Source organism: Synchiropus splendidus, chromosome 9, assembly GCF_027744825.2.
Source record: "Synchiropus splendidus isolate RoL2022-P1 chromosome 9, RoL_Sspl_1.0, whole genome shotgun sequence".
NCBI lineage: Eukaryota > Metazoa > Chordata > Actinopteri > Syngnathiformes > Callionymidae > Synchiropus > Synchiropus splendidus.
Genome location: NC_071342.1, coordinates 22,601,280 through 22,625,457, shown reverse-complemented (window position 1 = coordinate 22,625,457; position 24,178 = coordinate 22,601,280). Strand labels below are relative to the sequence as shown.

Genomic DNA, 24,178 nt, shown 5'->3' with positions numbered 1-24,178 from the left:
TGCTGTAAGATGGCTTCACACACGTGTTTGCTTAAGAGGACGAATCAAGGAAAAGAGAATAATAAAAATAAAATAAATAAAAAGATCCTTTCTTTTACAATGTTGTCCAGCAGGTACAGTATACATTGGTAATCAGCCAGGAAAAGATTTATCGTCATCATCATCATCATCATCATCGTCATTTGACGGATAAACCCCTGAATTTGTTTCAGTGCAAACCTGGATGAAAACAAGGAAGATGGACTTCCTGGGTGTCCCGAGGTTTTGGGGGTCTGGACAGGCTGAACACAACGGTCTCAAGTAAGGATATGATACTTGCTGAGATGTGGCTCTGAAGCTGCGCTGTCCACTTCAGTTGCTCATCTGCTCTACAGCTACCGCTTCATGGCCATGGATCGCCTGGGCACTGACCTTCAGAAGCTCTACGAGCGCAGTGGACGCTTCAGGAAGGACACCGTACTCCAACTGGGGCAGACACTGGTGAGGTGCTGAAGGCGTTGATACTTGAGGTGGACAGAGAAGGAGCTCTTTTGTCCTCCGGTGCAGGTGGATGTGCTGGAGTTCATCCATGAGAATGAGTATGTCCACGCAGACATCAAAGCCTCCAACCTCATGCTGGGATACAGAAACCAACATCAGGTTAGGCAACTATGATCTTGACTTGCTTTACTTCTCGCCACTGCATCGCCTCCATATATGACTGTATCAACTGCACTGAACGCTGAAGTCTTTCAGCCTCAATTCAGGTTGAGTGTGTGTGTGTGTGCGTACACCTACTTGGGTCATTATAATTAGGTTTCAGTTTGGTTACGAGTCCTGGTTCAGATTAGCCATTTGTTTTGGTTAGTTTTAGGGTGAGAAGCTGGGGAAAGCATTGTGGCGATGAGAGTACAAACGTGTGTGTGTGTGTGTGTGTGTGTGTGTGTGTGTGTGTGTGTGTGTGTGTGTGTGTGTGTGTGTGTGTGTGTGTGTGTGTGTGTGTGTGTGTGTGTGTGTGTGTGTGTGTGTGTGTGTGTGTGTGTGTGTGTGTGTGTGTGTGTGTGTGTGTGTGTGTGTGTGTGTGTGTGTGTGTGTGTGTGTGTGTGTGTGTGTGTGTGTGTGTGTGTGTGTGTGTCCATGTCCAGGTCTACCTGGCAGACTATGGACTGTCCCATCGGTACTGTCCCCAGGGAGAACACATTCCCCACAAGGAGAGGCCGAAGGACTGCCACAATGGCACCATCGAGTACACCAGCCTGGACGCTCACGAAGGAGTTGGTGAGTGTTCATGTTGGATTCATTCATGAGCCAAGAGTCTTGAATGATTGCCTGAACCTTGTATCGCTCGTGAAGCTAAGTGCTAGCAATGCAAGGGATATCTGTTTTTAAATGTCTCTTCAGGCCACAAGTTAATGTTTCTTTCCTGTCGATCCGACTTTATCCGAGTTATCCATATGTTTCAACTGTTGAAGTCCTGCTCCATGATGCAGTAAGCCCCTCATCATGATGATGCTCTGTTAAAAAGTTATTGCTTTAGACAGTTCTCTCTTGTTTAAAGTTTGGTGAACCAGAAGTCACGAGAGCCCAATGACTCTGCCTCCAGTACAGCTCTGATCCCGTCCACCTCCTTATTAGATTGAGATGTCTCTCCATTAGAACAGATGACAGATGTTGATGTGTGATTCCAGTTAACATTGTTGCCACAGGCAGCATCGCAGCATTTCAACAAGCCTAGCTGATGTTAAGACACTGGCCGATGGAGGACTCCTGTAACTTCAAGCTAAGCTAAGCGTTTGTGGGTGTGTTTCTATATACATTTGGAGTAATGTCTCCAGTGAAGCAGATAAACATAAAAAAGCGGGTAACATCACAATATGCAAATGAGATGAGAAAACTTTGGGTCGCACCGAAGATTCTTCTCTTTTACAGATGCTTTCATCTCTTAACAGTTTTCAAGATACAATGTCTTCAAGTGGTATTTGACTGATTCACAAAGAGTGAAACACAAAAGTTGTCTTCATTGATTTTGGAGACAGATTTCAGTAACGCAGAGAACATCGCTTTTCCTCCCTCACTCAAGGTCACAAGTTTGGGTTGGGATTTTTTTCCCCTTGTCAAGGTTGAAATGAAATCTACATGTCGACACCATGTCCAACAACCAGTCTTAAAATGACTTGAGCAGCAGACTGGTTTCTTTTTCAACGTACATTTCTTGCTCAGCCACAGGTGCGCAGTTGAAGGCTACTCTAATTACCGTAACCGTGACTTGCTGTTTTTGAGAAGAAAGCAGGAGTCTCGTGGTGACTCAGCAAAACATCAAAGTCAGATGAATATGAACACAAAAACTTCAAAAATGCACTGGGCTGTGGCGAAGAAGTCTCACACAACATGGGCTCTGAAACAACTCAAAAGTTGGACTGCTCAAAGACTCAATGCCCTTAATTCACAGAAGCCTGGATTTGCTTTGGAGCGCGAGGCGCCTCCTCTGCTGTTGCCCCTGATGGTCAATAGACGTAAAGCAGCTGCCCTCCACCTCCCTCGCTGCTATTGGGAACACATTAGCGGGCAAATTGCCTACATGCTCCCTCTCTTCATCGGCCATCGATCCGGCTTCCCCGCCACACCCCCCCCTCCCCCCCTTTCGGATGCGAGCTCTGTTTAACAGCCGCCTAATTAGCCCAAGTCATAACCCGCATCGTGTATCGGTCTCTGGTTAATTAATGGCTCTGCTGTTTGGTTAGAGCGACCGCTGATAACCTTCATGCCGGCACAACTTCCACTGCCCACTGGTTCAATACTGCGACTCGGTGAGGTTCCGACTGCCTAATCGCCGCAATCAATAACTAAAGAGTCCAGTCAGCAAGAACACTAGAACAGAACAAGATCAGATGAGGGGCGTGTCAATTTTAATAGAATTCTGGGAACAAGGGGAGGAGGCGGAGGAGCATGAAGTATGTCTGGAGAAACTGACACGTGAAGTGGTCGACTGCTTCTTCACTGAATGGAGTGCAGACGGGAAATATTATCAAAGATATTCTCAAACATGATAGAAGTCCAGCGAAGTGTCTGAGCGGCTGATGTCACACTTGCTCAGGTGGAGGATTCATTTGGATACTGGTGTATCCTGAGTCACAGCTGGTTTGACCCAGCGACTCCCAACAGTCAGGATCCTCTTGCAAAGTCTAAGAGCTCCATACCAGGCTGGTCTGCAGAAGTACAGCACTCTGGTTGAGTTACTGGCGAGATGTCATGGAGATAATACAGCTTCACAGTGAGGGTGTGATCATGTTCCATCAAGTTCCTAAAACTGTCGGTCTGATCGTGGGTTCACTGGAATGTGATGAGATGATTCTTCAGCTCAAGATGAGTCTCCTCAGGCTTGTGTGTCGCTTGTGGCAGAGTGAGACGTACAGCAGGAGAGGAGGTCTCCACGCATCCTCTTCTGTGTTTGTCATCAAATCTTGGTCTTCTGTCATCTGACCTCCTGCTGGTCTGGTGTTCAGCTTCACCCTGTGACTCACTTCATTCTCAGCGTCTGTATGAAGACTGTCGTCTCCTCAGATCATCCTCTTGTAATCAGATTAGGCCTCAGTTTGTAATCTGCTCCTCCGCGGCGGTGACCGTGCTTCCCGCTCGGCCGCGGCTGCCGGAGAATCGATGGCAGGAGCAGATTTCTTCTCTCTGACGGAGCCAGTCGATAGGTAATTTCTCCACAGACCTCCGGCCACCGTTTCAGTATCGAGCTACTAAAACTCCCTGAGCTCGACCCCTCAGGCTGGACTATTGATGGACCCCACACGTGAACCCCGCAGAGACATGGAGGGAGGCACAAAAGTTTTGCTTGATTACACTGAAATGAGTTTGAACAGTGATGGTCAGGGTTTGGCTTCAATACAACAGTCCAAATGATCCGTCGTAAATCCACGTTCCAGCAGCCCACTGCTTCTCTCTGAGACGTTTTAGGTTCAGCTCTGGTTTGAATTCTCGTACGTTGTAGTGACTACAGACTTTTACTGGACCTTTCTGTGTCTCCTGCAGCTGCATCCAGACGCAGTGACCTCCAGATTTTGGGCTTCTGTCTCCTTCACTGGGTGTGTGGGTCGCTGCCATGGGAACATATGCTGAAGAACCCGGAGCAGGTCCAGCAGGCCAAAACCAGGTGAGCACATTGATGCCCAGAAAAGAAGCATGAAGGCCCGTGAGCTGACGGCTGGGTCTTCTTCAGACTGATGGCGGGGCTGCCGGGGTCGGTGCAGCAGCTGGCTGTGAGCAGAGGCGATGCAGGTGAGCATCTCTGTGTGTGAGTTTGTGTGTGTGAGACGAAGCAGCAGGGTCGGCTGCAGGGAACACAGAGACCAGAAGGCCTCTGACGTCACAAATGGTTCTGTACAACTGTGTCTCCAACCGTAGGACACAGGTCTCCTGCTTCATGTCTTGCAGATGAATGATATTTTTCCACCTTCTCTTTGTGAACATTAAGATTGAGCTTTAGACAAACTTTGTCCAGCTCAAGCGTCCAGTCGGCGTCCTCCAAAGTTGGGCCTGTCCCGCTGTAGGTCGTGTGTGATGTATGTTCATGCCAGCTCCCCTTCGCCTGCGCTCCGTCTGCTCCTCTCAGATAAGAGCAGAGGATGAATCAAATGAGTGTGTGATGGCGGCAGAAGTTTGTCACACATCATGTGACGTGAGCCGGCAGGTGAGGCAGATGGACATCTTCATAACTTTGAAGATGGATAGTTTAAAGTTGCTTAATCCATGCATGACTAGCCCAGGCGCGGAGCTCGGACTGGACTCAGCTTCAGAGTTGTGTGACCTTCCTAGTGAGACTGTGGCTGGGATTCGTAACCATGAGGTCGGGTCGCAGGGGCAGCAGCTGAAGTAAAGAGTCCCACACTTTCCTCCTCCCAGATGAGGTGGCAGACCTCCTGCTCTACGTCCGAACTCTGGACTACAAGGAGAAGCCAGACTACCAGAAGATCAAGCAGCTTCTGGCCACTGGGGGCAGTGGAGTGTTGGACTTCTCTGCTCCAGGAAGTTCTGACAGCACAACAAGCAAGGTACGTAAAGCTTGAGGAGAGACGTTAAGTTGACGTCTGACAGAAGTGACTGGCTGAGCTGGTGAGACTGAAGGGGACCACGAATGTTCACCCAGAGTTTACGGTGTTGAGAGAACCACGTTCATCCGTTTTTGAGTAATTTCGTCATAATATGTTACGTGATCTGTTGATGTCAAGGAATGCGTTCATGTGACCCGCAACGATCTCGACTCCTAAACAGTGGCAGTGCTGTGCTGTGTGAGTTTGGCGTCGCGTGGTTTCGCTGTTACATTATGATTATTATGATCCATTGAAAACGGAAGGGATTCGTGAACACAGAGTTGTAGCTCTTTGTAGTCCTCGTCAATCATTCAATGTAAACAGTGTCCTGAGAGAAGCAGCCATTTTACAAACTTGAACTTGTTTTAACTATGAAATTACAGACATTTAAAGTTTTACTTTGATATGAAGCAACTCTGTTCGTGTGTCTGATTTCTGATGAGGAATAACATGAGGAGTCAAGTTCTTCTTGACCAAGGCCCTGGCCGTCACAATGCCAAACCTCATGAATTTCTCTATTTTCAATGTGAAAACAGACAAAATGTAAAATACTAATGCTCATCTGCCCTTGTGAAATGTTTAAACTTCCACTTAGAGAACATTCACAGTGACACAAACATCCCTCCCAGTTATGGACCTCCAGACTCTTGACCCCCACCTGAGAAGGTGTGGGGTGGGCAGCGGGTGCCCCACACCTCTCCACAGGCCACTTTTCAGGCAGTGCGGTCTGTAATTACGCTCACCATTTCCTCTCTCGGTTCAATTCCATGTGAAGTGGTGGCCAGTTTGATCCCCGCTAGAGTGGAGTGGCAGTTGAGTCATGTGACATTTCTGTCAACAGAAGCGAGGACGAAGGACGACCAAACCCATCTCCGTTTCAGACCCTGAGTCTGACACTGATGACAGCTCTGCCACCGCTGCTAGTTCCAGGCGGAAAATGGCCGCCACAAAACCGGCGTCACGGGTGAGTCCATGACAAGATCTTCTGACCAGCCATCAGATGGCAAAGGTCACCAGTTAGAAAACTGATGACAGAGGCTCGTCGAAAGATGAGGTGGTTGTTGACTGAGCCATGCTCTGCTTGCTCACAGTCAAGAGTCAGGAAACCAGTGAGAGATGAACCTCCTGAGGACCAGCAGCAGGACAAACCCAAGCCCATCCCGGCCTGCTACCTCAGAGGACCGCCAATTGGACACATGACCACACAGAAGGTAGGACACGAGATGAAGTACCAGTCGTCTCGTGGAGGAGGAGTTGAAAAGTAGAAATGAACAGACGCAGAGAAGCTGAGCTGGTTTCTGTCTCCCAGGTGTCCAACGCTTCCCGTCAGAAGGACATGGCGAAGCAAAGACTAAGGTCACGACCTGATCCTGAACCTTCTGAAGAAGAGGAGGAGGTAGAGGACAGACCCAGGACCCGCTCAGCCCGTGCTCGCCGAGAGCTGGGGGGGGCAAGCCGACAGAAGGTGTGAATCCAAAGAATAAAAGTTTTATTTGTTCAAGTTGGTGGCAGTCAAACACTGGTGTGGGACATTCCGACATTTGTGACAGAACAATCATTGGGACTTCACTCAGCCACTGGGGGAGAGAGGATTCTGGAGCATCCAAGAACCGAGCGGAGGAGAAAAGAGGACTCACCACTACCAGATACACACAGACCGTGTCGAGCTGAGGCCCAACAGCCTGAGCAGCTCACACCCTGGTTGGTGGGTGTTTGTGGGGGCCTCACTGCTCCTGACGGCTGTGATGATGATGATCGGCTCTTTGGCTTGAGGAGCGGTGAAGGGAGCCGTCAGGACTTGGCAGCTGCCATTTTAACAGTGATGGGCTGAAATGAAAGGTTTCTGGTTATTTCTAAATAAAATAAAACTGGAGAATAAAAGCTCAAATGACATGCACGCTTCTTTACGACTGGACTCAAAGCCACATGAATCCATCCTGCGTGACTTCCACTCCATGGTGCGCCACATTCACAGTCGCACTTTACTTCCTCCACAAGTAGCTGCGACCATGAATGCGGCACATTTTTCGTCAACGCACTCGGCGGCTCCTCTGAAAGGAGAAGGCCGCGATGCATTCAGGCGCACTAATCACGTCTATTGACTCGCCAGTGAAGGCCTCTCTGAAGCAGCCGTCACTGAGGCGGCGCCGTACCTTGCCGCAGTAAGGACACTCTCCAAAAACAATGTTGAAGCTCTGCCTGCTGGCGGGCAGCACACGCAGCCACTGAAAGAAGAGCAGAGGAAGAAAGGACTTCAATGGGACTCACCTTGAAGCCTTTCTTTTTCTCTTCCTCCGTTTAAGTTTCACACAAAAGATGGAGGTGCTGTGGTGGCCAGTGACGTGTTAAACACAAACTTTCATGAGAGACGATTTCCCTCCCACTTCAGAATTCAGTTTGATTTTCGTTATTCTGTCCAGGTGTTTGATTTAAATTCAGTGAGACTCATGATCGAGATTCATCTGTGTAACGGTTTTAAGAAGCAGTGATCAGGGCTACCTTCCTCTTTTCACGTTTCTGCTACGATACCAAAAAACCTGACTGGTCCTTTTCTATGCAAATCTTTGGTTGTCTGTAAAGCTGCAGGTTCTGGGTCTCCTGCAAGCTATGGGCTGGAGTGGATCAGGACTTATCTAGACTCTCATTAGGAGACACAGTGAGAGAAACAGAGGAAGAAGAGAGTGGTGCTCAGGTGTGGTGTTTTTTGTTGCCTCAGGAGTGTGACAGAAATGTCACTCCATTTTTAAAACGGACGGTGGTCACACACAGGAGGTGAGGGAGAGCGAGTGTGTGGGTTGTTACCTCGTATAAGCAGTCCTGGTGGAAGGGTTGACCACAGCGAGGGTCGTTGCACACCTGGTCAGGAATCGCTGTTCCAAGTCGATAAGAGTAGCAGATCCCACACTCCACACTGAAGCTCTGCTCACACACACATTTGTCAAGTCAACTCATGACACCATCAACGCGGCGTTTTCTCCCTCTCTCTCTCTCTCACACACACACACACAGCACAACACACAAGCGCGTTTGCATTTTAGTGTAATGAGTAGCTCCTGTTGTGGCGGAGCCATCCATTAGGAGGGAGGATGGCAGGTAAAAAAAAAAAAAAAAAAAAGTCAACATCTGGTCAACTCAACTTTTCGGCTCTCGTCTGAATGTTAATGAAGCTGCAGCATTAATCACCGCGGCGACGGCGGATAAACACGACGGCCTTTCAACCCGCCAGCGGAGACGGAGGGAGACAGAAGCTGCGTTTAAAAAAGATAAATGGTTTTGTGTGATTAAAGCGGTTTGATAGAGCGAAGGAATCGGCCATCTTTGTTATTCTAATGATCGAATATGTAAACAAGCCAATTAAAGAGAATCTGGACGACGCAGCAGAGAAACAGGCGCCGGCGCTCGTCCGCCCCCTTACACTTGAAACGCACACACACACAGGTATGAGAGAGAAGGGGGGGCAGGTGTGTGACATACAGATTTTTCGTGGGTGGCGGGCGACGGAAACTCGATCTCCAAAACATCCCGGAGGTTGTGCAAGACGCTGCAGTCGGGGTTCCTGCCGGCAGACCACAGACAGTCCTTCACACACACTAATTAAGCAAATGCAAATGAGACGCAGACGAGGAAGAGATAAACAGCCAATGGCGGCGAGGACGGTGCCGGGAGAGCTTCCTGTCACGCTGGGAGACGAATGGTGCAACCTGAGGTGACACTTTTCAGCAGCATCAAGTTATTTGTTTGTGCCTGAGCTCATGTCCAACGTTCACTCCAGACCGAGCTGCTCAGTCACCAGCGGGAGTCCAACTCAAGATCAGCTCATGTGCTTTAACTGGCTAATGCTAGTTAGCATACACCTAAGCGCCAGCACATTTGGTTGTAAAAAAAGCTGTAAAAACATTGAATAAACATAACATTGTCAATTAATAATTCCTATTGTATATACGTGAACAGGCCATTCAGTGTGTTTTTTTTCCTTATTTTCATGACTGTGACTGTACTCAAAGCATGTTACTATAGATTCATCAAAATTTCCACCCTTATCTTAGATGACAGCTCAGCTAACTCTATTCCCACGATGAGCTTCTTATTTATTCCCATTGAGAAGGTTAAGGAGTTGCAGTATTGTTGACAAAGCAAGTGGGGGCTACTTGGATTTGTCTAAAATAACACTAATTCTCAACATATTTAGTTATTCAAGAGTTACTTTTTTTCAATGCTAGATAATTCCATATATCCCGCCTCATGGGAATTTCTCTTCAGAGATCAATAAAGTATCTATCTATCTATCTCTATCTATCTCATCTATTTTATGTCCTCTGTATGAACCTACAGAGTAGAAAGTCGTAAAAATAAAGGAGAAAACACTGAATCAGAACCAAACCTCTGGCCTGTATTGGACATACAGAACATGTACTTGTGAAAAGAGAATTGAAAGGGAATACAAATCAGATAAAAACAAAGTCGAAGCTCAGTTTTTGTGTAGGTGGTTGAGGTCCTTCATCTCATCAGTGACTAGATTGTCTCAGTGATCAGCGCTCCACTAAACCAACAAACGAGACTGGAGAGTGAGGATTGGGGGTCTCACCACAGGTGCATGTTGGCGTTGAGCTTGTTCCTCAGCGGCGTAACCACTGCAACACAGATGGAGAGTTTATTAAACAACTCAACTGGACCAGCGTGTGGAAGGACCAGAGTGATTCAGTGTCTGACAGACGCTGCTCCTCACAGCAGACACGGAGCGCCATTACTCCCTGTGTTCCACAGGGGACCAGAGTTTGTTATTCCTACATGCAAAAGCAATATTTCCCCACCACTTCTCGTGTTCGAGGGCTGCCGCTCGTCTCCCGAGTGAAGTGCGTGTGTGGTTAATATCCTTTGGGTTGCATTGCTAGGCAACCGGAGGAGTTTGGTGACCCTGGATTAACAGAAACAAGAGGCGACAGTTGACGGGGGTTCGAGTGCGGCTGGCTCAGGTGCGAGGAGGACGACAGGACTCTGGAAGACGTGAAGCCGCTGTGTTGTTTCCTTCACGCCTGACGGCTCCTCGCTGATCTGATCTCAGTAATGGGAAGTATTTGTTGTTCCTCTGGTCTTCAGCTGGCAACAGATGCAAGCTGAGCAGGTCCAGGACAGCTCAGTCTGGTGCTGATGATTAATTACTCCTTCATTAATAGAGGAGCCATAACATTATGACCACCCGCCAGCCTGTCAGGACTACTGCCTCAGAAGTGGACAAAAGAAATCGGGACCCACCATGTTCAGCCCCCAGAAGGCAGCACTCGGGAAGCATCTTGGGATGTCTGGGGTCGACGTCCACTCTGATGGAGACATTGTTGGCTGTAAACACAAGAGATAGAATCAGTTCTGCGACAGTCTTCCACCGGGTTTGTGTCTCAGACGCTACCGATGGCGATCCTCCTCACGGTGTCAGAGTAGGAGGGCTTCTCCGGCTCTAGGATCCAAGTCTGGGTGTCCATCTCAGCCAGGACGTCCCAGAACTCAGTCAGGGACTCTAAGACGAGCAGGAATCGGCTGTGGAGCTGGTCCAGTTTTGTCTACACAATCAAACCAAAGAGCCAGTTCAGTCCACTGTCAAGCCAAAGATGTTCTGTGTGTTTGTCCTCTTCCTATTTGCTGGGTTGTTATCATAACAGTAGGACTGACCAAACCATGGCCAAAAATGCTGGAGAAGGACATCGTGGGTCAGGAGTTTTCTACCATAGAAAACTGTCGCAGACTATATCGTAAACTTTCCGTGACATTTGTGTATCAGCAGCACGAGCACAGGTTAGAGCCTACCAAGTTTCTGACACATGGAAAAACCCACATTTGACTCAAGAGCAGGGGTGAAGGGGAGCTGGCTCCACTAGTGAAAATAAAATACACATTATTCTGAGCAACATTCTTCGGTACCAGTCTGCAGCCCAGTCTGGATTGTGTGTGTAGGCACGAATAGCATGAAACTAACAACTTAAAAAATAGATTCGCAGTCATTTGTATCAGCTCAACTTGGAGCAAACACACATACACACTGATGAGACCTCGTCGGTGTGTCTAAGCGCCACAGATGGAACGAGAGAGGAAAAAGAAATAAGAGGAAAAAGTGAACCAAAAATTACGGGTCATTGTGCCAGCACAGTGCACACAATTAAGCATCGTCCAGGTGCTGAGAGCTCAGCAATTACAGCCCAATTAATGCCAGTGGCATGATTACGGCTCAGGATAACCACGCGAGGCCCAGGTTCAGGGAGATTCTGGAAAAAAGGAAAGAAGCGCGGCTAATTGAATTCCTGAGAGGAGAGCAGGAGTGTGAGCGGAGGCTTTATGAAAGAGAAGCTCTCTGGCCGTCTTAATCACTTCCTTTCTACTTGGTCTTCCGCGTCGCATTTACTCTGAAACCCGCAACTTTTTCAGATTTATCTGCTGCGACTGTGACGGAGCCGCTGACACAAGTTGATTAGTTGACTGAGTCTGAGCGCCAGTCGCTCTCACTGAACGAAGATGAAAAACCTGAGGTCAACTATTCATAAACCTCTCTATGAGGCGGGCGCAGAAAGGAATAGATTAATAAAATCTGTGAACATTTCTCCTACTCAGAACCATCCGGATAGGAAGAGCCATTAGCCGTTAGATTAACAGCATCTTTGTCAATGCACCCTGCTCACACTGCCGGCTGTGAATGCACCGTGTGTTTAGCCTCAAAGTCTTTGAAGGTTTCTGACTGATAAGTGCAAGTGTGAATGCCTCTCATGGGCAAAGTATTGCTGTGACTGCACCTTGCTAATGTAGTCTGTGTGTATGTACGATGTCTCAGTAGTAGCTCTAGTGTCAATGCTCCATCAGTGAGTACAGTGTCTACATCGTATCAAACTCTTTCACACACTCTTTCAACGCACCATGACTATGATCCGACTAACAATTGCAAATTGCAAAAACAATATTCAGTGTTTCATCATCCACAAACTCACAAGTTTTTCTATCCTTGTGGGGACATGTGAGGTTCCTCATAAACCTTTCCCCTGCTTCTCACCCTGAGACTAACCATCCAAAACACATGGCTAACCTGAACCAGGACTCTGAACCGAACTTAGACCCAATTACAATGACGCAGGTCTTTTGAAGTCTTCATCTTCAAATTGAGGCTTAACCTCGCGGGGACCAGCCAAATGTCCGCACAATGTCACAAGGATAGTGATTTGTCACACACACACACACACACACAAGCACATGTAGCTCTATCCTTATGGGCATCTCCCATTGACATAATGCTTTCCCCAGCCTCTAACCCTGTGTCTAACCTTCCAAAAAAACAAGGCTAACTTTAACCAGGACTCTGAACCAAACTCCAATTCAGTAAAAATGATCCAGTTATTTTGGCATTTTCACCCTCAAAGGTCTATGTGGACAAGCCAAAATGTCCACACAAAGCAAAATGACCTTATAAGATCAGTGTCTTGTCAAAGACTGATCCACACAAGAATATTAATACACGTACACACACACAGGCTCTTGTTCCCCTTCTACTGCCTCACAAATGCAGGGAGCAGCACGTCTTGGCCCTGCAACAGAGCAGGCAATAATTACTCATTCAAATGAACATGTCAGGACTGCCGACAGACAGGCCCTCCTCCCCCCACGCCACATCCACACACACTTTCACTTATCTGACAAAAAACCAAATTGGCAACGATACAGGCGCGCGTGCGCACACACACACACGCACACACTTCACGTTGCAGTGTGGGAGAGATCCATCACAGACTCAGCAGGCAGACAGGCTCCATACGGCAGCGCTGTTATAAGCTGGTCCTCACTGTACGCCTGCCATGTATCAGCCCACACGCGCGCACACACACACACACCTTCATGTTCACACATTAGCAGCACTCTCCTTAAAGTCTCTTCCTCACTGTTAGCTCATCTATCTGATTTCACCTCCCGTCTCACACACACTCCGGTCAAAGCTCGGCGACGAAGCGTCATGTGTTTCACGGCTGGCAAAGAGAGAGTTGGAGTGACTATTAGAAAAATAAAGAGCTGGAGCGTGAGCGTGTGTGTGAGAGAGTAAATGACACTCTCACAGGCAGTCAGAGATAAGAAGAGGAGGCCGGGTAATAGAACGGAGACAGCAAACAACAATAACGAGGAGTCAAAGAGACACAAAGAGCCTGCAGCTGAATTCACATCAAAGCAGCTTTCTGCCAATTAAAGTGGCTAAATAGAAGAGCGGAGACGCTTCATCCAGCAGGTGGAGACGCACTTTGGTATTTATAAAGACGAAGCAGTCAAGTGCGAGTCTAAAAACATTTAATTTTTACAGAGCCGAACACAAACTGAACTGCGCTGTTAACTCTGACAGGGCTGGAGAAGCAGAACATCCAGAAAATTTAACTTTATATTGTGCATGACATCTATGTTTCCTTTTAGACTGGAGCAAGAAATACTCTCACTGCATAGTGTATTCAACTATTGCTCCATGGAAGTGAACACGACTTGACGTACATGTTTATCGTATACATGCATGGCAGATCAGTCACGTGCAGCAGGAGGTTGAAGGGAGCCCTCACAGCTACAGTGAGATCAGAGTTTCATCATACCATCATTCCTGTAAATCATCATTCTAAATTTCCCAAAGAAGATGTCCGCTCAGTTTGACCTCCAGTCCAAGTCCAATTCTCGACGGAGCTGCTGTGAAGCCGGTAGACACTGATTTAATCTTCTCTCGTCGAGCACAAGAGATTTAAAGACAAGATTTGCACCTGACAGATGCTCATGGAAGGAGATGAGGTCAGGACAATGGAGTGACCAGGGTGTTCAAGTGGGATCAGCAAGACACGAGCAGTTGTGAGCTACAGAGTGTGAGCACTTGGGTTTGGGGAAGCACACAGAAAAAACATGATGTTAAATCACAAGTGGTGGTGAAATAGTGGTGAGGACACAAGGTTACAAGGAAGTAAACCAAACAGACCTGTGGAGTCCAGGAAAGCAACAAGGGGATCGGGAGGTCAGCGGAGAACTCAGGAGCCTCTGCAGGGTGCTGTGGGTGAAGGACAAGATTCAACAACATCTCGACGACCCTTTGAGTCAATAAAGTTGTTGACAACCTGATTACAGATGTCGAGCCTAAATTCTTGTTGTGACTTCTGAGGCCTTCAGTGTAGCTCAAGCTCAAAATGTGAAATTCTGGAATACGACAGCAGCGCGGCTCTTAGAGCACAGAACAAAGTGCAGCGTCATCAACTCTTCACTTAACTCACTCGCATGCGGTTTGACTGAGAAACAAGTTGTGTGGATGACAGCATGAAGTAAAGCCCTCACTCTTTCACCTTCATCAGCTTAACACCTTCCAACTCTCCCTTCAGTCTGTCCCTGCCAGAGCTGCCTCCTCCCTGACTGTGTCTGGTGAGGAATGACCTGGCGGTGGATTTGGTGGAGGCAGCTGGAGACGCAGGGAGGACTTGGAATTATTTTCACCTATTTCCCGAGGGAAGGGGAGGGCCAGGTGGGCACAGAGCGGGGGCCTCCTCGGTCCCTGGTGGGTGTCAACCAGGCTTAGCTAAGCACTACCATCACTCTAGCCAGAGTAAGCAACTCCACCGTCGGCTTCTGACGAGCGTTGCCAGCTACTGGAGCACCTCGACTCTCTGAGTTTTGGAAACGCAGCTTTCAAGCTCTCACCGTGAAAATAAGTAACAAATGTGGGTTGAGACACTCACAGACATTAGACCTGAACTTTCAGTTCCAGCTGCACTCAGGTGGTCAGATATTGCTGGTTCAGCTGATGATGTCGTTATGAGGGCTCAAACTTTACAGAGCTCGGTTTGAGGTCAACAAATCAGAGATGTCAAGTACTTAGAAGGAAAAAAATCAGCAATGCAAAGACCAGAGCAGCAGCCATATTGTGCGCATCGTAGATGTGCCTTGGACCACCACAGTCATGCGACAGCTACGCCTCTTCAGCAGTGCACACCAAAACCAGTTGCACAACCCAGAGAAATACCAGCACATTGAAACTGGTTTTGGCTTCTCAGTCCCCGGCTCCTACTGCACTGACAGACTCTCATTCTGTTCCACACTCAGGCTCACACCCACCAGTTGTGAACATATTTGAGGCGAGAACTTGATTTATTGACATTCGCTATGGACTTAGGCTTTCAAGTGCTGATCCTCACCTCAGTGTGTCTGGTTTAACCAATCTGCATGTTCCCAACCTGACATCTAAATCACTCCATACAAGACACCGTGCTGCTGGCCTGATTCAGGAGGTAGAGACAGATCAGCGTGGTGGAGGTGGACAGCTTGGAGGTCAAATGACTTCGAAGATTAGAATGGAAATCAAACAATTTCTTCAGCTGACAGCCAAACAAACTGATTGTTTCATCAGTTGGTCGTTCAATAATCCTCCACATATAACTAGAGTTTTCCTTTGGACATGTCGTGCCAAAATTCACAAGTCACATCTGCAGCCCAATTTAGGGAGGACGGAAAGTGCAGAGCATGCTGAGGTCTGTGTGAGAGGTTGGATGTGTGCTACATTTCAGTCACAGTAGGACCTCATGTCTCTCCACAGCCCTTCAAGTTTGACCTACATCGAAAGGTACAGATGTAAATCACAGATTTGCTATCAGCAAATTGAACATCCCATATGCATTGAGGGGAGTGTGCCTGCATGGAGTGTGTGCTGCCAACACCTTACAGTCGAGTTCTGCATCCTCAAACTGTGTCACTTAGAGATCCTCACCAAACATTTCGAGATCCTCACCTGAGATTTGAGGCTGATGGTGAGAACGTGCTGTCGTCCTGACGAGTCTTGAGCATTCAGCTTCAACGTGCGGAACTGGTCGTCGATGAAAAGCAGCCTGGAGAAAGGACACATGCTATAAATGACAGCGGCTGTCCACTGCTATTAATCACAGCTGCAGAAAGTAATATCAAGACATCAAGTGGGCCATAGATTTATCGCCCCTGGTACAAACACAATGACATATGACCAGCGTCCACGCTCACATTCTAATGCAGCAGCAGTAGCAAAAGCTCGCTCTAGTGACAGAGCTTCTTTCACTGATGAAAGGATGAGTCGGAACACTGTATGGATTGTGGAATAAACTCTATGTTTGGCAACGTAACAGCAGAGCAGGACTGCCACATCAGGGATATGCTGTGTGAAACAAGCACCATGTCAATCTCAAAAGCCTTTTCTTATGACAGGATGAGACTTGAGCCAGAGTGTGACGGTTTAGACCTTCACACTTCTCGTCAGGAGAAGCCCTCCATGATAGCTCTTTGTGTTCAAGGTGTATCTGGATGGGGTTTGTGGGCGGTGTGGGTCAGCATAAAGCAAACTAAGCCATGCAACAGCTACCATTGATTTGAGCTAATGGGTACAACATGAAAAGATCCATAGATAACTGTTTCTTTAACCGATGACCAACAAATACGTGCATTTTACATCAACAGCCCATCTTCACGTGATGGTGTTGTAATGTTTCATCAGTAATGTGACAGGGAAGTATCCACCAATCTCTGCACACCAGTTCAAGCACAAGTTGAGAGTTGAAAAGAAATAAAAAGCAGAAGCAGTTGGAGACCAAAGTTTTCAGAAGATTGAGGTGTGATGAAGAAAAGCAGTGAGTGAAATTGGAGCCAGCAGGGGTGATAGTTTATCAGTTTTACATTAGCTGGAACATTAAAACTGATGAATAGCAGTCAGAATTAGCATCACGCAAATATATGACAGGGACATTTTGTTTGTCAGGCGGAACATTCCACCACTCCCTCCGGAGTTAATTAACCAAGCAAGACAGGGGACAAGACACTGATGTGGCCCCAGCGCACAGCGTCGCTATTGTCAGATTTACGACTCGCTCAGATGTTACTTTCCTCACCAGTCGACTGAGACCTCAAGCGGGAAGACTGATGGTAGACAAAGAGTTTTGGGCGCCCCGCCTCCAGATTTACAGTATTGGACGACAGGTGCCGTGCTCCGAGCCTGACGCCGCCATATATCTGCTGAGGATTTATGGAGTCTGTTAGTGGGGAGTGATGTGAGCCGTGTACTCGCGGGTGACACGCACACTTAGGGAAGTGAAGGAATGATGGCTGTGGACGTCCGCTGAGCCTCCATCATAAAACTGTCCATTCACTCGCAAACACCCACGAAGGACATCAACGCTGGAGTGGTGTGCCTCAGAAGCCAAATACAATCATTAGGTCACTCTGACTTCAGCTCTGCTCTCACTCCACATCATCACTAACACGGCTCTTTCATGACCACGGCACAAAGCCACAATATCACGGCCACCACTCAATATTCTACTTAGTAAAAGCGATCTAACTGTCACTCTGTTGGCAATATATGTGTCACTATCTGAAAGCAGTGAAGTGTCGTTCAAGCTACACACAGGGAAAAGGGGAAGTGGGTGGAGCAGGAACGCAGCAGTGGAAAGTGAAAGTAAAAGAATTTTAAAAAGAGGACACTGATAAAAATAAGAAATTAGGCATCAACAACGGAGTTTTGATGTCACGTGAAAAGGATCCAGTTGCTCACTCAAAGGACTCTTTATAAAAGAAAACTGGCTACAGTGATCGTAACAGTCATAACTCAACCCAAATGTCAGGTGCAGATGAAATCTAACATTTTTCTAATAGCAATCACTCCCTACACCCCAGATTAAGTATCTCAAACGTTTCCTCTTTGTGAGCAAGTACACCAGCTTCAGACCTGAATCTACCTGAGATTGTCCATAAACACAGACTGAATACAAAGAGACTGCATTAACAATAAAAGTCTAATCAGCGCTTCATTATCAAACACTCCCGCCTCTCCTTTGGGGTCTCACACTCACGACAGCAGGGACGAGCTTCCACTGGGTCTGGGCCATGATGGAAACAGCGTGACAGTAAGGAAGTCCTGCTGGGAAGACTGATGAGAGCTTCCCATTTGCAACACCAAAGCCAAATGAGCACCTTCCAAACACACAGCTTTGTCTTTGTAACAACTTTGTTTTTGAAGTTTGTGAGGGAGGAAAGAAGGGGCTCCATGTAAACATACAAATCAACTCCCTGTACAGATTCTCATCATTATAAAGACCCCTAGACGGTCGTGAATATGCAGTTACCAGAACATTCTCATCAACTTCCTGTATGTAGCTCTGAAGCCACGATTGATAGTGGACAACAAGATGAGCTGGGGTTTAATATCTATTGTGGAAAATGGGAAAAGACCCATAAACACGAGTTTAGCGTGGAAGAAAATCAAACAGTTACTACTGATCCTCTTTTCTTAAATCTACAGCTTTTGACTGCCAACTTTCTGAGACTTATGTGAAAGAGTCAGGTATTCTATTTTCTATCACTCTTTGTGGTGTCATGTTTGTTTATAATATCTGACTGAGACACCCTGGACAATTTGGACTCATCAATTAATGTTTTAGGATGGTGAGAGGAAACCAGAGCACTCGGTGAAAACCCAAGACAAGCACGCGGAGTTCACACCACCCAACTGACACAGGTTTGTTTTAAACAACTTGGACCTTCTTGCTGTGAGGCGACAGAACGAACCGACTTATTTTTCCATGCGTTAGGATTCAAAATAAACCTTTGGCGTTTCTCACAGCTGAATCATCCCTGTGAGCAGCACCACACTTATCACCTGGGCCCATGTGGCCCAGCTGTGACTGTAATGAGCCTGGGGCAACTTGGGTCAGCGAGTGACAGCAGCTGACCTACTTGACCTCATTTCCCAATAATGAACCATCTTCATTCAGTTACAATGACCACACTCCAGAAATGGAATCTGCCAGAGAAGGACTCGGCCCAATCAGTAGACAGAATTACTGCTGACAGCCCCTGGTGGCTATTAGCGCAGCCCGTACCAATTAAGACGCTAAGCGAATCTCGAGTGCTTTGGAGATTGAGGCCCGCTGTGTATAACGCCTCCCAACCGTAACATGACACTGGAAATGATGTTAGTCACATTTCACAGTGTAAGACATACCTTCACCCCCATCCTCCCTCCTCCCCCTCCAGCCAACTATTAAAACCTGAGTGTTCAATTAGGGCTATTTGCATTTTGCTAATATCATAATTGAAGCTCTGGTCATTAATAGCAAAGTGGGAAATGAGTAGTAGTGGAGGTTTAATTCAAGCTTTGGGAGAAGAGATAAACCCCCCACCTCCAACTCTTCAGTGGCAATTACAAGTCAGGCCCGTCAGCAAAGAGTTATCAGACTTCTCTAACACCTTCCCCACCAGTGGAGCAACAGTGTTTCAGGCGGCTGCCTCACACAGCTGAGACTGAAACTGAACTCGGAATGGAGTTCCAAACCTGTGCCGGGTTGTAGCAAAAACTCTCGGACAAATGATTTGCTGAATCACTGGTGATGCGTCAGTGCTGTTTGTGTCATTATAGACAGCTTTTTTTTATATCCTTCACAGATTCCTGTCTGTGTAACATTGTAATACAGCACCACTCAAGAGCAGCATGGCCTGATAGATTGTTGAATTATGTTCTTAAAAGCACTTACAAGTTGATTTGACTTCCAGTGAGTAAAACTGGACAAACAATGGGCGTTTGAGTGATCAGAGAAGGGAGTAGGTTTGTGCAGTAAATTGAACATTATGATGTTCTCCGTCACGACAATTAATAAATTGGTATCTTCTATTTAGCATCTCTGCTCCGCTCAGCAAGTGTTGAGGCCACACGGGGCACATTTGCATCTGGAGGATTCTCTCAGTTAGGATTATTCCTCTCCGGAGACTCATCCTGAAATTAAAAAGGGGTAAATAGAGTCCGATTCAGTTTGTTCTTGCAGCCAGATTTAGACCTCAAATGACAACTTTAAACTTTCAGACGCAGACTCACAAATTTATAAGCCAGTGCTAATAGGTGACATGAGAATATCGGTAAAACAGATGAAGCCATTAAAAACTGGCGAGCAAACATGGCATTGTGAGTCTATGGACACTGTCGAAATCTGGACCTCCAAGATAAAGAAGGCAGAAAGATTCTTCAGCGGGGCATGGAGCTCAACCATATAAAGATGGCTGCATGACTTATGTTAGTTCACCTAACATGGGTTAGGGATTTGAACACTGGATTGCTGGAGAAGAAAGTCCAGACACACTTCCACTCAGCAAAGGATTGTGCAGTCTGCCATCACCTCCTTTATGATTGTGAGGTATGGGACCGATATCTCCCACAAGTTTTGGAGAAAACTTCTGAGGTGAAGAGTGGATGGCAGAATAGAGAGATGTCTACCAACAGAAACAGAATAAAACTAAAAAGACCAAAGGTGAAGATGGTGTCCTGATCCCATCCATCCTGCTCACTCCCAGAGAGAACTTCAGCATCAGCAGCAACAAGATACTTTTTATTACCAGCAGCACAAAAATCAGTAGGTCGCACTATTACAAACTCCACTAAAATATGAATTCTTATTTTTCATAAAGTCAAAATAAAATTGCTAAGAGATGAAACATCAATATTATAACAGCAGTCAAAGTACCATGTCTGCTGCATCAGTATTTGTCAAATACTCAAATCCACCATAACAAATTCCTGAACTCTGAACGGCCAATAAGTGCTTACTTGTCCCATCCGAGGGCCTCCATCTCTGAGATGAGCTGGGCGTAGTACTGGGGAGGAGGGATGGCGCGGCACTCAGGACGACTCTTCAGACAAACTTCCTGCATATGGAGGACAGACTTGGTTTTTCCATGCATTAGCCGACAAAGAAGAACTTGTATGGACAGAGTAGAGCAGACCCAAATGAAGAGTTTGACTGCTGTCAAAAGTGAAAATATCATGGTACATCTGACGATTACATTCTTCAAACACAATTAACTATTATATTTAACGACAGAGATGCAGGTTGTCAGCCACAGACAATGACTGCCAGGGTTATTGGTCTTTATAGCAGACACACACTGTGCTTAAAAATGATAGCTATTGACATGGACTGAGGATTCACACCCATCCTGAGCCAACAGTGTCAGCGTGACCGGGCACACTGCTGTGTCATTGTCTTCCTCACCAGGACGGTCTTCAGCTCCAGGAGGAAAGTGGCCAGATCGGCTGACTGCTGCAGCCTCTGTGAGAAGTAGAGGAGAAGAGACATCCTTGAAAGGAAGGATAATGAAGTGACACCTTTTTTTCTTCCTCTAGCATTCAAATCAAACACCGTGTTTGTGATTAATGGGTGCTGCCACCTGCTTTAATAATTAATGATGGCTTAAAGGCTGTGAAAATAATGAACTTTGCAGCCGGGGGTGAAATATCAATCTCATCCAAATAACCCCGAGGCCCCACATAACAAATAGGGACATTTTCCATGCGATGTTAATTAAACAGTGAAAAATATTGTTTCTCTGTGCAGCAGTGAGGCGAGCCTCGTGGTCAGGCAGTGCGGAGTACAGTAGCAACACATGCCGCAAACACAAACTAGTGGGACCAAAACAAAATTTAAGTGATCTCAATCTGTCGAGAAGCGACGGGAAAAGTTACCTGCTTGACGACGTGCTGGTGCCCACGCAGCAGGTGCCTCAACTGAAAACAGCAAGTGAGCCTGCGACAACAGTCAGCAAAACACACATTTCAATGGCTGTCTTAAAGTGCGCCACTTCAGTACTGACCTCACTAAACTAAACAAAGCTGCATGTCAGTGCGCAGCTCAAGTGTCGCAGTGTGATACCGATTCAAAATCGATGAACTGTTTTTCAAGTTCAAAGCAAATTGTTTAAGACAGCAAATTAACATATGGAAGCAATTTTACTGGAAACACCATGGATAAGATACACAAAGAGAAATGATGTCTTCAAATCTTCAAATGCAGCAGTGCAGGAAATAGTTACCTAATTCACCATTGGGTAGTAAATGTGGGTTGAAGCACCGAGAAGCCTCTATGCTTTCCATGGAATAGGTGGAACAGGGAGGCAGGAGAGGGGTGTATTGATGTATTGTAATTGTGCTTGAGTTGGGATGAAACGTCACTCACACAAGATTTCATCTCAGTCATTTTAATTTTTCAACAGTTTCCTCTTTTGAGAGAGAGTTTTCCTGCCTTGGGGCACAGATGAGACAGGGGGGCACAAGTAGCATTTTGTGAAACAACAGCCAACAAATTTGTTCTTCCCCTTAATACAGCAGACAATAAGTACACTAGGATCCTTGTAGAACTTAATCACGTCTCCTGGGCGATGGCATCAAAACAATACCACAGATTGCTACCTAAGACAGAATAGGTAAGAGACAAAATGAGCAAGAACATTACGAATGGCAATCCTTTATGGAGTGTGACAGATGTAGGGGCTTCTAGTGTTGTGTGCAGACGACAATGGCATCAGTAACTGCGCACTTAAACAACAGAACCTGAATTTGCAAGTAGCCTAGAAACATCAGTGTGTTAGCTTGGATGTCAGATAGATGAGGCTACAGAGTATTTTTAACACTACGATTTAATTTACGCACTACATCATTTGTGTGGCGCAATAGAAACGCTCTGCTTTAAGACCCTGTATTTGGTGACCCATCTGTTACAAGTCAAGTAACTGTCCATGATGCCCCACTCAGACATGAGCCTTGATTTGGTCTGAGTCATATGCTGAGCAGTATGAGAGATGGGGAAATGCAGAACTCCCAGCACAATGCTTTTAAACATGTGCCAGACTCACCATCGTAGCTATCAAACCCTGAAAGAAATAGGAAACTACAAATATGGCTAAATTGGGATCATTGCTTCCTGTCCCTACGTATGCACCAGGCTGTTTATTTCAGTTTTCAATTTATTTATTTTAAAACATTTATCCTATCTTCATTTAAAATTCTGTTACTCAAAGACAGGGCATTTCTGGCCACGTGGTCTTTGTTGGCATGGTAAGAGATGAGCTGCTTGGCAAACGTCTGCACTCTCTGAGTGCCTTTCCAATTCAACAAAACACTTTCACTATTTAATGTCCACCAGACAGTAACACACAGGTTCTGTCAGCTCTCAGCTGCAGTGGGAGCTGCGATATTGAATACTGACACTTCTGTGTCACTTCAAAAACTTTGTCAATACTGAGATAAAGGGAAATATGCAATGACAGCTGTGGCTCTGTGTCAAAGTTGACTAGAAAACAAGCCATAACGTCCAGACTTACTTGGCAGACTTGAGCTGACGGTCTGGCGGCAGAAGTATTCTCACCCTGAAGTCTCTCTCCTGACCAGAGGCACAGAGGTAAAGGAGTGACAACCCAATACTTCAACACTTATCTACTACTTTCACAGCTCAGTGACTCTGTGGTTAACAATACCGGGCTTTGAACTACTGTTTGGAATACATCCCCACGTATTTTCTTACCAGACTGCGCCATCTTTTGGTCTCTCAAAATGTATAACCATGGCAAAACCATTCATCCCCGACATCCTGAACTAACCGGGCACCCGTTTGCTGTGTAGCAGGCCCCGAAGGTGACGGTCACACTGACCTGGACTGTAATAAAGCCGTCATACAGAGTTCGGTGTCGGTCGAGAGGCAGCAGCAGCGGGTTGTCTCTCAGTAGGTCTCCCTCCATGACTCTAACAGCTAAAGCTAACGCTTAGCAAACGAACCGGCGAGGTTTTAAAGCGTTTCGGACGCGTACGTGCACTTGCTGAGCCTCAAAACTGACTTCAGAGGAGCAAACTTTGGAAAGACGTGTCCACAGCGCCGAGTCACCTCCCGCCATGGAAGCAAAACCTCTGACGTCAAGATGGTGCGTTCAATGACTGCAAATAAATAGTACTTTTCAGCACTCAACCGTTCAATTTCGGAGAAACACAGACGAAAATTTATTATATTAGCACTACAAAGTAATCATTATAGGGAACTTTAAAAAGTACGAGTTAAAGGTATAGAGAACGAGAAGTAAGTTTCATCAAACAAAGAGACGTGAGTCCTCAACCGCGGGCCGTAACCGACTCTTTTGGACACATTTTCTTTGTAGATTTAGCATGATTTCGCATTTCAGTGCAGTTAGCGACCCTGGTTGATGTTTCTTCATTGGCTCGGTTTTTCCAACGGAACGAGCACGAGCATGATGTCAGAGTGACTCCCCAAGTCGAGGGTCCTTGTAGCAGCTCGACT

The 24,178-nt window shown here is 46.6% G+C and overlaps 3 protein-coding genes and 1 long non-coding RNA gene across 7 annotated transcripts in view; 2 read left to right on the top strand and 2 right to left on the bottom strand.

The window, feature by feature from the left end:
• LOC128764845 (uncharacterized) overlaps nucleotides 1-1,124 on the bottom strand; it is a 9,543-nt gene extending 8,419 nt beyond the window's left edge. Inside the window, exons 1-2 of the long non-coding RNA XR_008415804.1 lie at nucleotides 316-1,124; nucleotides 1-30 (exon numbers count right to left, since the gene is read on the bottom strand). This is a non-coding gene — a long non-coding RNA (uncharacterized LOC128764845). The remainder of the gene's footprint in view (nucleotides 31-315) is intronic.
• Nucleotides 1-6,984, top strand: part of vrk2 (VRK serine/threonine kinase 2) — a 10,089-nt gene extending 3,105 nt beyond the window's left edge. Inside the window, exons 5-15 of one of the 2 annotated variants that reach the window (XM_053875052.1) lie at nucleotides 213-300; nucleotides 375-480; nucleotides 547-639; nucleotides 1,170-1,257; nucleotides 4,018-4,138; nucleotides 4,205-4,263; nucleotides 4,888-5,036; nucleotides 5,917-6,039; nucleotides 6,167-6,286; nucleotides 6,385-6,540; nucleotides 6,626-6,984. In XM_053875052.1, the coding sequence (XP_053731027.1) occupies nucleotides 213-300; nucleotides 375-480; nucleotides 547-639; nucleotides 1,170-1,257; nucleotides 4,018-4,138; nucleotides 4,205-4,263; nucleotides 4,888-5,036; nucleotides 5,917-6,039; nucleotides 6,167-6,286; nucleotides 6,385-6,540; nucleotides 6,626-6,847 (1,325 nt within the window). In that variant the 3' untranslated portion in view covers nucleotides 6,848-6,984. Of the gene's footprint in view, nucleotides 1-212; nucleotides 301-374; nucleotides 481-546; nucleotides 640-1,124; nucleotides 1,258-4,017; nucleotides 4,139-4,204; nucleotides 4,264-4,887; nucleotides 5,037-5,916; nucleotides 6,040-6,166; nucleotides 6,287-6,384; nucleotides 6,541-6,625 lie in introns of both variants that reach the window. The other variant, XM_053875051.1, reaches the window with a different exon arrangement.
• On the bottom strand, nucleotides 6,224-24,178 carry fancl (FA complementation group L). Of its 3 annotated transcripts, XM_053875053.1 has the most exons (14): nucleotides 23,541-24,178; nucleotides 23,214-23,272; nucleotides 21,580-21,640; nucleotides 21,110-21,166; nucleotides 20,665-20,762; nucleotides 15,838-15,934; nucleotides 14,044-14,112; nucleotides 10,480-10,630; nucleotides 10,329-10,412; nucleotides 9,661-9,706; nucleotides 8,550-8,631; nucleotides 7,878-7,994; nucleotides 7,229-7,300; nucleotides 6,224-6,902 (listed from the first exon to the last, which is right to left on the bottom strand). In XM_053875053.1, exons 1-14 carry the CDS (start codon nucleotides 23,625-23,627, stop codon nucleotides 6,867-6,869), a joined length of 1,116 nt encoding a protein of 371 aa, XP_053731028.1. In that variant the 5' UTR covers nucleotides 23,628-24,178; the 3' UTR covers nucleotides 6,224-6,866. The 3 variants fall into 3 exon arrangements, with proteins under 3 accessions (XP_053731028.1, XP_053731030.1, XP_053731029.1); XM_053875055.1 differs by lacking the exon at nucleotides 7,229-7,300; XM_053875054.1 differs by lacking the exon at nucleotides 21,110-21,166.
• LOC128764629 (uncharacterized) overlaps nucleotides 23,613-24,178 on the top strand; it is a 43,463-nt gene continuing 42,897 nt past the window's right edge. The window contains exon 1 of the mRNA XM_053874535.1: nucleotides 23,613-23,807. Coding sequence (XP_053730510.1) covers nucleotides 23,805-23,807 — 3 coding nt within the window. The 5' untranslated portion in view covers nucleotides 23,613-23,804. The remainder of the gene's footprint in view (nucleotides 23,808-24,178) is intronic.